The sequence below is a fragment of the Athene cunicularia genome, assembly GCF_003259725.1.
Source record: "Athene cunicularia isolate RWA chromosome 3 unlocalized genomic scaffold, athCun1 chr3_part1, whole genome shotgun sequence".
Taxonomy (NCBI): Eukaryota; Metazoa; Chordata; class Aves; order Strigiformes; family Strigidae; genus Athene; species Athene cunicularia.
This window is the reverse complement of record NW_020799097.1, coordinates 69,912,980-69,926,269: the sequence shown is the minus strand read 5'-3', so window position 1 is coordinate 69,926,269 and position 13,290 is coordinate 69,912,980. Positions and strand designations below refer to the sequence as shown.

General features: G+C 38.0%; 1 protein-coding gene across 1 annotated transcript in view; it reads left to right on the top strand.

The window, feature by feature from the left end:
- The window catches only part of ESR1 (estrogen receptor 1), a 162,909-nt gene that overhangs the window by 70,568 nt on the left and 79,051 nt on the right, over positions 1-13,290 (top strand). Inside the window, 1 exon segment of the mRNA XM_026845948.1 lies at positions 6,951-7,141. Coding sequence (XP_026701749.1) covers positions 6,951-7,141 — 191 coding nt within the window.

The following is a 13,290-nucleotide window of genomic DNA, read 5'->3' as shown; positions in this document are numbered from 1 at the left end:
CACTACCATTTCTCAGTCAATACTGAGATATTTCTCCTAAGGTATTTTACTTTATTTACCAAATAAAATTGTATTTTATTCTAGTTCTGAAGAAAATATTCCAGTGTCTTCTGACTATAAATTGAAATACTGTCAATATTTCAAGATTATTTTATTATTTATCTTTCATATAACTTGATTTAATTGATTTTTTTTCCTAATTTTCTCTCCTGTCAGTTATCATTATTTTCTTTTTCCTGCACTTTTTGTTTCCTTGCCTTGTTTTTTCTTAGTTGGCCTTCACATATATCTTCTGTTATTTTAAAAGTAGTTCTTCGTATTGTCTCTCCTCATTCCTTTGTATCAATTATTTCGTCACCTCATCCATTCACTACACTAGCTTAGGGTCTTCTACACAGGTAGTCCTATTTAGGTGTTCCTGCGCTCGCCCTGAACGAGGAGAGCAGATAAGAGCCAGATCCTTGAAATGAATGAGAGAGAATCATGGAATCACAGAACAGTTTGGGTTGGAAGGGACCTTAAAGATCACCTAGTCCCAACCCCCCTGCCATGGTGTGATGGTTTGACTGGCTAAATGCCAGGTATCCACCAAGTCGCTCTATCACTTCCCCCCCCCTTTTTCCCCTTGTTTTCTCAATAGGGTAAAGAGGGGAAAGAAGATAAACTAACCCTTGTGGGTGAAACAAAAGCAGTTTTAATATAAGCAAGGCAAAGCAAAAGTCCGCGCGCGGAAGCAAAAGCAAACAGATTTAGTCTCTACTTCCCATGGACAGGCGATGTCGGGCCTTCTCAGGAAGCAGGGCTCCAATACACGTAGTGGTTGCTTCGGAGGACCAAGGGTGACCCCACCCCCTTCCTCCTTCCTCCCAGCTTTATACTGAGCAAACGTCATATGGTATGGAATATCCCTTTGGTCGGTTTGGGTCAGCTGTCCTGGCTGTGTCCCCTCCCAAGATCTTGCCCACCCCGTTCCACTGGGGGAAATATCAGAAAGAGCCTTGGTGCTGTGTAAGCACTGCTCAGCAGTAGCCACAACACCAGGGTGCTATCAACACCCTGCCAGCTCCCGACATAAAACACAGCACCGTGAGGGCTGCTGTAGGGGAAAACCAATTCCAGTTCAGCCAGACCCAGTACACATGGGCAGGGACACCTCCCACTACACCAGGTTGCTCAAAGCCCCGTCCAGCCTGGCCTGGAACACTGCCAGGGAGGGGGCAGCCACAGCTTCTCTGGGCAATCTGTGCCAGTGCCTCACCACCCTCACCATGAAGAACTTCTTCCTTACATCTAATTTAAATCTACCCTCTTTCAGTTTAAAGCCATTACCTTGTTCTATCACTACATTTTCTTGTAATGATAAAGCAACCAGAGGAGCTTTTCTCCAGCATGAAGGTCTCCTCCCGCATGGTTGTCACAGGTGACAGGGGAGATGATGTGCAGCTCTGCTCTGGTGGCCTTCCTGGTCGTGCTCTGGTGGAAAGACTTGTGAAGGCATAGGGGGCTGCGTAAGGCTGTGGGAGAGGGAAGACAGGGGGCTGGCCATGCAGTCCATATAGAGATCTGAATTACAGGCAGCTCCTCATCCTACAGCTTATTTTTACCCAAGAGTGTCAAACTTTCACAGCTATGTTTGTCACTAGCAGAAATTGAAGATGAACTGAAATGTCACGTTTAGTGAGGTAGGCGCTAAGCTGGAAGGGACGTCATCACTGTGAAATGCTTATTGCTCTCGTTTTTGATACTGCAGCCAGAGACATTAACTTGCTGATGACCAGAGAATAAAATGAAGATAGTGGGGCAAGAAAGGCCTACATATATATTACTTACCTAAACGAGACCAGGACATGGGTGCAAACACCAGCATGAAGGCTCTCACTGCTTAATAGCTTCACACTCCCAGGCATGGTTTGGCCCGGCTGAGTAATCCTCTCCTAGGACATGATTCAGGCAGGAGCTATGCAAGCGTCCTTTTCCCTTGGTGTCACAGACAAAACCATCCTTTTTTGAGGAGGAAGAGAGTTTAGCTGTGTGAGTGAAATGTGCTCAGAGCCATGCATCAGGAATCTCTCGCAATCAGGCCCCAGGGTGAGCCTCAGCTGATTTTCATCCCTGGTGGAGGATCAGCCAAAGAGTGACGCTGGCTTCTGAACCCACTGCTAGAACCCACGCGTAGCCCATTTTGTGCCAACTCTGGCTCTGCATGGGGCCGCCTCCCAAGGTCCCATCTATCCTAAAATACCCTGTGATTCTGTCCATTTGATATACAGCTTCCTGTAAGACTTTCTCTCTCCATCATCAAGTTGTATTTAGCTTAATTACAACCCTAGGAATTTGGGGATATTTGTTTTAAGCCAACATTTTCATTTGGTTGGCATATGATTTTTTTTTTCATCTTCAGTGGAGCTGCTTTCTGAGAGGACAGTTTTGAGGTATTTAATGTACTTGGTAATTTTCTGTTTACTTGTATGTTTAGTCATTCCTACTGCAGTGCTTCCTGAGATGTCTTTTAAAGTATTTTCAAGCACTTAATTCTGTTCAAATAATCTTTCATGAATATTTTGCCCCATATGGAAATTCACATTCTAACAGCAAGTTAATTAATTTCATATTGAATAGCAGAATGGCGTTATAATAAATCCAGTGTGTGGAAAAGTGTTTGTGCTAGACCTTGACTGCATTTGAAATGGCCATTAGTTTTGAGGCTTCTTACACTGGGAACTTCCATCTGTTCTAGTAAGAAAGATTTAGCAATTGCAGATTAAAGTTTCTGATATGAAAGTAAATTCAAAAACTGGAATTTTGCAAGGTGTCTCCTTTAGCTGCTTAAATAACTTTTCCCTTAAGCCCTCCTACCTATGAAATATCTTTATTTTGGAAAAAGCTGGGATTGTGAATAAATCGGACCTTACCTCAGTGTTGGGTGTATTTGCACACTGTAGGCTCTCCTAAATTCATTCTGCTTGCCAGTCAGATTACCGTGGTGTAAGTTTACATTAAAAAACTGTAATTCCCTCATGTACAAATTCTTTTTTACCTTACGGTCAACATGGAGTTAATGATCTCTTGGCTGACTCAGAGTTGCAGACGTGAGTGAATGTTTAAAGCAGAGATGTCTTGTTTGCTAACACATTTATTGAAGAACAGACTCAGTTCAACATAGGTGGAAAAATATGAAAGTGAGTGTGGAAGACAAGTTTGTCCTGCTCTGCAGGTCCAAAACACTTTCCATTTTATGTCTGCTGTGTTACTACATTTGGAAATGAGCAGTAAATTCTGAGGGTTTTTTTGCTTTCTAATCTGTTCTGTTTCGGTGCAGGCCTTGGAGGGAGGGCTTTATCTGGGGTTTTCTTTCTTTTCGATTCGTGTTTCTCTTTGGTAAACATAGTTGACAAGAACCTTTGGTCTTTTTTTGTTATTATTTGCATAGATGACAAAGGAAATTGTTGAAAGGTTCTGCTGTTGTATTTTGGGAACAATGATCTTGCCAAAGTTATTAAAGTTGGGTTAGGTTGTTGCACTGTGTTCTTTAGAAGGCTAACCCTTGAAACATCACTGAAAACTGAATGAAGAGCAGACATTTTTTTGTCAGGGCACAGAATCAGTGGTCTGTGATGTGCACTAACTATCAGCTGATTTCTTGATGAAATTTGAGATGTTACTCTGATTTAGAAAGCTCTGTGTTAATGGGATGCTCTTTTCCCAAAAAGATTTCCTCCCCATCTCCTTTAATAAGTACTAGACTTTATTTATTAGCAGTTTTCATTTCCATTTATAAATTGAAATGGGAGGCAGGATGCTATTTCTGGGGAGGATAGGTCTAGGGGTATGTTAGTGTGCTTCCTGCTGTGGTTCAGAAGAGCCTGAATGTGATGACTCTTCAAGACCAGTTTGCAAAACCTTGCTCAAGTGGTGCTTGAGTGGCACTGATTATTTGAGGGAAGACAGCAAGGCCATTTTAGACTCATCTTGCTTTGTGAAGGTCTGCATTAACAGATTTGTAGTGCTTTTTCAATGTAACAAGTTTGTGTGCAGGAAGGCAGTGGGGGTCTAAGTCAAGTACAAGATGCCTGGGCATTGTAAGCAGATGAGAGCAGTGGCATTGCTCTCCTCTGTCTGCTATCCCTTGTGCCACAGATCACAGGCAGCATATTGGCTCATAGCTTCTGCCCACAGCCTCCCTCTGAAAATGTGACCTCCTTGTGTGACAGAGGATGGATAGAACCTGTGGGACAGACTCCCTGCAAGCAGCGTGGCAAAATATGTCTGTCTTTACTGCATCTTCTTTGTTGGTGTTTATGCATCTTATTTTCTTCAGAGTCTACATTACTTGTGAAATTTCTTATATGTTCTAGATAGAAAAAGCTTGCTTTGTTTGTTTCAGGCTATTTTTCAGTAACTTTTTAATATTTTTGAATATAATTTTAATAAAAATGTATTTATGAGCCTAGTCTTGATCTGAATGAAGATAAATATTCTGAAAAGATAAAAAAATAAATTATCTGGACTGATGACTGATACTTTTTTGTATTTCTTTACTATGTTTTGGTTTTACCTGTTAGTTGCAGTGTTTCCTTTTGTATCTGACTAGGAAGCTAGGATTGCTTTAGTAAGTTTATGTGTCTATGTGTGTGGTGTTGGAAAATTACTATACAACTGCAAAAATATGTCATTGTTTTGGAACTTGGAATTTTTTTCTTTTTACTGTTTTTTAAAGTGCTTTCTTTTAAAAAAAAAGTTAGACTTTATAAAACTGTAATTTATTTGCAGTTCTTATTGATATGAAAATATTTTTGGGAACCTATTCTTTATAACGTGCATATTTGTAACAGTTTGGAAAAAGAAATAAGATCAAAAAATTATTAATATCTACCAGGTGGTCATGTAAACTGAACAGACTAGACTATTGCTTTAAAAATTATATTGACAGTTATTTGCTTGCTTACTGTTTAACTTCAAATATTTAAAACATTATTGTAGTTATATACACCTAAAAGTATATTTTTAAAAAAAGCCACATCATGTTTAGTTTAAAGTTATACTGAGAGGATGAATTAGGTGACCTAGTTACAGGCAGAGGAGAATGGGGTGGAGAAGATAAGAAACAAGAGCTTTGATGAGTGCTCAGTAGAAAAAAAATAAGTCAATTAAATGACACCCTGGGATAAAGCAAATTCAAAGGAAGATTCAGGAACTGGAGAAGAATTAAAACTACCTAGGTTTGGTGGGCTAGAAATGTAGTTACATGGACAATGTATGTGTTGTATCCATAACAATTTATTAATGATACTGTTTGCACCTTTTCCCATTTTGACATCTAAAATATGCCAAAATTGTTTTTTCACTACCTACTTTTTAAACTCATGTTGTCAGAATTATGACATTCTCATTTTCCTATCTCACTAAAAAGCCATAGTTGTGCCATATCAGCACTTCATCATTCACAGTTTCTTCTGTCTTGCACAAGCCCAAAGGAAACAAAAATTATTTAAATAAATGTTCAGAATTAGCTGGTATATAAGGCTTGGTAAACAACTTCAAATGTGGTTTTCCAGAATGATGACTATAGCCAGTTGCTGCTAACATGGTGAAGGCTCATGTTTCTGTAATAACTGGTATTCATTTAAAGTTGTTCAATGAAAATATCGGTTTTGAGTACAGAAATTATATATAAAAATGTCAAGGGGATGGCTGGCAGGACGTGTGAGAGTGTGCAGGTGGCTTTTCTAGTTGAAAGCTTTTGGGCATTGAGATGGACTGTTCCAGGAGATGTCAGAGATCTTTGGCTAGATGAAAGGGAATAGTTGAGCTTATATAGAGTAATCAGAAAGCTGCTGGGGATTGGTTTGGAGCAGGAAGATGCTCTTGATGCCAGATGCCTCAGTTCATCAAAACAAAGGAAGTTTTGCTACTCTGAAGAGAATAAGGCAAAACTAGGTGTGTAGGAAGAAACCTGAGAGTCTCCGAGGCTCAAAACTGGGATATATTTGTCTGAGAAAATGCTGGGACTCTGGGGAGGCAAGAACCACCTGTTCACTAACCAGTCATTAAAGCGTGCGTGGTAAATGGATAATTACTGTGAATAGTAGGAATCTTCATGCTTTAGCTTGTCTGATGCTGTCACTTCCAACTGTATCTCTGGGACAATTTTGTAGTGCAGACTGTTACTGGAAAGCATGTTTTGCAAGAGCTGTTTGCCTTCCAGGAGCAATCCCAGAGTTCATTGCTGGTTCCCTTGGTAATTTCACATCCTCTCATCTTTTTGAATATTGTTTACCATGCCTGCAGCAGCTACCCATAATAACCTCTTACCAGATTCTCTAGATGTGAATTCATTGCCTTTTACACGATAAATTTGTTTGGTTTTCATTCAGCAGCGTACTGCACATGTGGGTCATGTGGGTGTCTAGTATGTCTAGTACCTGTCTGATGTACATTACTAGAATGAAAATTTTTTGACAACAATTTTTAATACCATTTGACTTTTCTTGTTGTGCTAAAAACATTTATTTTTTAAGAAAATGGTATTGTAATAAGAATAGAGACTGTTTTATGCAGTAGTATATCTTTGACAATGTAAGGAAAATTTAATAGGGCAATAATACTTGAAAATAGCCTGGTTAATAATTTAGGTGACTTGCAAATTCAGATGCAAGTCATGCTGAACCCTTTGGACAGGAGCAGGTACACAAAAATAATGTTGATATCTTTGTATTCCTTTGTAATGTCTTGAGAAAAAAATTATTAGTTTATGAAATGGCGTTTTAATTTTCTCAAGGTACAATGCCTAATAACATCAGATTGATTTGTGAGAAATTCCGCTGTATCTTACACCTTTCCAGCTAGAACAGGACAGAGGATAAAAGATGGTTTTTTTTGACCACCTGTTTTTCAAAACTTTCTCACAGTCTGCAGGAGAAAGAATTATGCTTGTTTTTTGCTATTAACAGGCCAAGCTCTGATAACAGGCGCCACAGCATCCGGGAGAGGATGTCCACTACCAACGAGAAAGGGAGCCTGTCCATGGAGTCCACCAAGGAGACCCGGTACTGTGCTGTCTGTAACGACTACGCTTCAGGCTACCATTATGGGGTCTGGTCTTGTGAGGGCTGCAAAGCTTTTTTCAAAAGGAGTATTCAAGGTAATAAACCGTTCAAGTGAATCACCTTTGCTCTTTACTCTTGACGAAACTGTGAAGCTACTTGAGATTGCAGCCTGAGCCCAGGACAGTGACATTTACTGGGTTTTCATTAACAGCTGCTGTGCTCTTCCATATATTTTTAGGTCTGTATTTGGTGAACGCTTCTAGCAGGTATACAATATGTTGTTATTCCAAGATTAACGAGGGAAAGAAAAGCTTCTCTATGTTGTGCTTGTGGTAGGTATGCCTGACTGTGGAGGCAGTGAGAAATCTAATTAAAAGACCTGCATTGGATCAAGATGACCACTCTTTCAGGCTATGTGTGATTATCCAAAACAATTTTTTTGCTTTTAGAATTCCCTGTCAGATGAAGATTATTCATGTCGATTGATTTACTAAACATAATTTAGTGCTCCATTAGCAAAATGGTTTTATCCAAACCTCAACTCCTTGAAGATGTGAGATGTCTTTTGAGAACAGATTTTGAGAGGAATGTTTCCTTGATTAAATAGAATTTGTATCTGTCAGCAAAGCAGAGCTTTGAACTATACACAGAATGGTTTAGTTCAGAGTCTTGCCGGGGCTAAAAGTATACTGTGCAAAGTGTCCAGTGGGGTAAAGGGCATGTAACAGAAACAGTGCTAATTACTGTGACGGTGATAATTCTTGATTTAAATACCTGTCACTCTGTGGAACGAATACTTTTTTGCTTTGTTCAGCATCTAAACTGTGTAAGAAGTTAAGTGTGATTCTACTGAAAATACAGATACTGTTCAGTATCTGAGTCTTATTTTGAAGAAGAAAATAAGATTTCTTCCTTTCCAAACAGAAAACTAGTAAAGCTCCAGGCTTTAGTTAGGTTTCTACAGTTTTTTAAATCTCCAGGTGATATATAGGCACAAAAATTACTGTCGCTCCTTTTTTGAAGTAAACACAGTGTGAAACAGCTTTTACCTCATATCACAAGGTGTGATTATTGCCTGTTTTGTTGTATGACTACCACTGAGGTGAATTAAATAAGGCTTCCAGCATTCAGCTCAGAATCTTCCTCTCCTTAAAGAAAAAAGTGAAAGATTGTCTGTGGGGTAGACATTGGTGAAATGATTTGAATGTCAGTGATTAGTTAATAGTTACTTGTATTTCTGCTTTTCCAGACTCTTCAGAATGATTTTTAGAAAAGAGAATAGTTACAGCCAGAGTTCAATAATAAGCAACATTGGTGGGAGAAAGGGTGAAATGCTTTTTTTTTTTTTTTTTTAATATGAGAATGATTTACTTAAACTTGTGATGTATGCAGAACAGCTACCTTATTGAGTGTTTTTCATTATTTTTCATTTTGAGTCCCTGACCAAATCAGAATTATTCTTAGAATTTTGAAATTCTGTCCTCGTACTTGAAGTGAACTAAGCAATAAAGTGAAAATTGAAATATTCTTAAGCAAAAGTAAGAGTTAATTATCAAGTAATTTTACAGCACTGATCTTCAGCTTTTGGCCATTATGGAAGAAGAAATTAATCTGATTATTTCATTAAGTTCCACAGTTCTACGTCAGCACTTGGGTGATTTGGCCGTAGTGTCCATTGTGGTCTTTCACAATGCATCTGTTCTCTATTTTTGCTGCAGTATATGGTAATTAGTAAATTTAGTTCTTGATACATTTATATACTTAACATAATTTTTATGTAGGTAAGCTTTAAAAATTTAAAGCTTAAGTTACCAGTGTTACATAAAATACCTTCCTTGATCTTTAAGTCATGTTTGCTCTAATTTGAGCTCATTGCTTCTTGCCCTATCCCTTGTGGGTATGAGGAAGGCCTATTACAACAACCTTTTACATAGTTGAAAACTGTTATCGTAGCTTTCCTCAGTCTTCTCTTTTTTTAGACTAAACAAACTCACTTGTTTCAGTAGAACATGCTTTCTAGACTTCTGATTCCGTTTGTTTGTTTGAGGAGCTGATGCTCCTCTTTCGTGGTTAAAAGCTATTGTAAAAAATGACATCCACTAATATAAAAAAGTAATTAAAAAATATGAGTACTTATGAGAGAATTGTGATCACTTGATCACACTTGGTATGACAAGTCCTTTAAAGGACTTTTAAAGTCATTGGTACCCAATCTTGATGAACTAAGGGATTTCTTGAATTTCCTACTGGATCTGGAAGAGATCTCTACCCCAGCAACTACACATTCTTGTTGGACACGTGTTCAGTTTTCGGAAATGACAGTAATTTTTAGATTGATAATATACGAGAAAACATGTCATTTACATTGCAGATGGTAATAGTTTTAAATAGGTTTAAATAGTTTAAATAGGTGTAAAAGAATATGTGAACTAAATATTATTATATCTACATTGTGTGTATATATATATATATATATATATATATATATATATGCATTCCTGAAAAAAAAGACAGAAATTTCCTGGGAATCATGATTGAACTGTACTGAGGTACACAGGACTTCTATAAAAAGAAGTAACACAGAATGCTTTCAGCAAAGATTTTTGTTGTAGTTTGTAGTGTGTCTTTCTTTAAATGCAAGATAACCACACAACTTTTGTGCTTTGCTGTCCTGTATTTCTCAGTATTTATTTAGATGCAGAGGTGATTGGTCATTTTAATACTTCTCATCAGAGGTTTCATAAGAGAACTGCTATAGTGAAGTTTGATGTTCTTAATAGACTATCAAACATTTTATATGGTTCTTAATAGAACCTCAGGAAAAAGTGAGTACAGACATGAACAATGGACAGGCTGTATGGAGTAATCTGTTTCCTCCCTGTGGATCCGTTATTCTCAGTGATATCTGACATATCTATGCTTACTTTCATAAGTATATACTTAAATTTTGTGAAAACTTACATCTGCATTTGACCTTACCTGTGGTGGAGATGGATAGCCTCATTTTTATCCAGGGGAGCTGGAATGGTTCTAGAAATATTTTGTAAATTTTAAATGTTTTTCTTTGCTGTCAAACAGTTAACGTTTAAAAGGCAACCTGAATTAGTAGCTGTCTCTCAATCTATGCAACTGCTCAATTTTGTTTAAACAACAGATGGTTGGTGGAAAATCTCAGCTGCCTTCTGAAACTGCTCATGTCATCTATTTTGTTAGTTTATTAGTTTGTTAGTTAATCCCAAAAGTGATTTGGGACCTTGTTTTGAGAAAGCTCTGTGCAGACTGTTATTAATATATAACAGAAAGTCATTTGACACCAAGAACACTGTGTTGCTTGGTGATAGAAGAGTGCCTTATTCTTCACCCAGCGTATGTAGCCTTCAGAAGTGTACTTGGTCAACCGGCTTGAATGCAGAAGCATAACAAGCAGTCACATCACAGCACACTGTACTTCTTTACTAAAATATTTATAGATTTTAAGACCAAGAAGAGCCATTAGATCATTAAGTCTGGTCTTCTCTCAGTACAACTTTATATGCTATCCATGTACAAAGCCCAGTAACTTGACGGCTCAAGAGCTTTCTTACAATGATTGCTTTTTCTAATGATTTGTCCTCCCATCTGCTAAAAAATTACCTTTCTAATTTGAATTATTTTGGCTTTTACATCACATCCATGAACCAGACTTAGTATCTAGTATCCCTCTCCTGTGGGAAGTTCTTATAACCTAAGTCGTTACAATCAAATCACCTTGACATCTTAAGTGAACTAGAATCACAGAATCAACTAGCTTGGAAAGGACCTTGAAGATCATCTAGTCCAACCAATGTTTCAAAAATGTTTCAGTCTCCTGCTGTACATCTTTCTGTCTCCTGAGTCCTTTGTCATCACATCTTTTCTGATACCTCCACACCCATAATAATCTCTTTAAAATTTGGATGTCAGAATTGCATGAAATATTTCAACATCAGCCTTACAAATGCCATTTACAAATTAAAAATGCCATTGTGACTCACACATTCTTTCCTCCTCCTTCTAATTCTCTTCGGTTTTGGATAGCCAACCAGAGGGTGCAGGACAGGAAGGAATTAACTCTTACCATCTCTGACAAGCATTCAACAAATGCCTACCCGTGTGGGGCTAAAAACCCCAGTGGGAGCACAGGAGATTCAGAACAAACAAGGGGTAGGTAACTCCTTACACTGGAGGGTATCTTAATCTCAGAAGTGTTAATGTATTTTAGAAATCCCCGGTTCTATTTCCCTGCCTCCTTCATATGCCCTTCTGATTCCTTCAGGTGCACCTCTCTGCTTTTTCTCACAGTTGTATACTTAGACAAAAATCTGGGATATTTCAGAAATATTCAGTTAAGAATTACTGCGTGATGGGAGGCAATACTGATCCAGCAAGAACAGGTTGGCAGTGGATGAATAGCCACTGGATGAATAGCCAGGGATTCCAGAGGCCTGCTGTTAATGTCTTAATCACAAAGATATAGTGATCTCCAAAGTGCAGGAGTTCTTAAAGCTTGGAATTATTTAGTTGTGTGTCTTGAACATGGATTTTATTTAACAGTTATACCTTCTGACCATCAAGTAGGAGAGTTTTGGCAGTAGACTTTGAGTGTTATCAATTAATTTCACAGTGATTGAGCTGTATTTAGTTGGAAGTATGCAGTTTAAACTTTAATGCTAGGCGTAGTGGTAATATATACATATTGTCATCTGAATTGGAGAGAATTTCACTGGTGAAACATGCCTAATAAGTGGGTGTTTAGGTAATGCTGCAGTGCAGAAATTCAATATTGTCAATTTGGGAGGTTTCTGAGATCTTTGCTTTAACTTTCCATTATTGTCTTTGTTTTCATGGTATTTTTGTAATCTGTTTAATAATGGCTGTAGATGATGCACAGATCCTGCAGCCAAGATGACAGAAACTCCCTAGTAAGACTGCTTGAACACTGATTTTATGAGTTGTCAGCAGAAAAAGCAAAACTACAAAACATGAACTTAAGTGAGACTAGCAGAGGTAATCACAGCCAGTAAACAGGTGGCTGCAGACAGGTATCTAGTCTCAGGGTGGAAAACACATGGTTCCAGTTTGAGGGGTAGGTGACTGCTGGAAGTTTGAAGGCTAGAAAATGTGTGTTTGAGAAGTTCACCAAGGTTTAGCCATCACTGGGACTGCTCTAACAGCCTGTGGTCAGCCAAGTTCTTCTGAAACTTCTTTTGATTTATTTTTGTGGTTTGGTAGTTTTTCTCTAGAGTCCCTTGAGTTAAACACGTGCTCTGATTGTTGTTCCCTAAAGTGCATTTTTAATATCAGCAGTCTAATTCATGGTGATCTTGTTTCAGAAACTCAGGTGTTATTGAAAGGCAAGAGTCAATACCTCTTTTCTCCTAGTAAGGCAATTTTGAATGTGGTATTTTTCCAGCATGTTTCAAGTGCTGCATTCAGCATGGATGTGGCAATGACTTAAGATGTTCACACCCAAGATACTTCTTTTTCATGGTCTAAGAAAATCATAGGGCTGCGGTGGACCTTGAGCCCAAGTCCATCTATCTGTCCTGTAATAGGATCTACTGATGCCAATTGCTTATATAGGTTTATTGAACTGCTTCTTAAAAACCTGTGGTCTGATCCAATGTTTTATTCTCCTTATCTTTGAAGGCTAACATGAAATTTGAATCTTCCTTCCTGTAGGTTAAGCTCATCACTTATTTTACTGTCTGTCATGCCACAGAAAAGAAATTGTTCTCTCCTTCTGCAACAACCTTTAAAGCATGGAGATTACTATTACACTTAAACACACACACACCACACACACCCCCCTCCCCAATTATTCTGTTTTACCTAACCTGAAGAAATACAGTTTATTCTACCTTTATGTTTCGTTTTTTAGACTTCTAATCTTCTAGTTGCCCTACTTTGGAGATTCTCTATTTTGTCCTGTTTTCTTTCTTTCTTGAAGCATAATTTCCTTCTATATGATGCTTTACAAGTACTGAACAGAGCAATAAGCTTACCTTATAAGCCCAGCCAGTGGTATGTGTCTACATCCTTCACACTGTAATGTTTGCCTTATTTACAAAACCATGACACTGTTCACTCAGTCACTGTGTAACGCAGTGACTCAAGCATTCTTTTGTATTTCTTTCCCATCTTGTTTTGTATATCTGATTTATACTGATTTGTACTGATCCTTACTTTTGCTCTGTTTTTTTTCCATGTGCTATCTCCAGTTTGC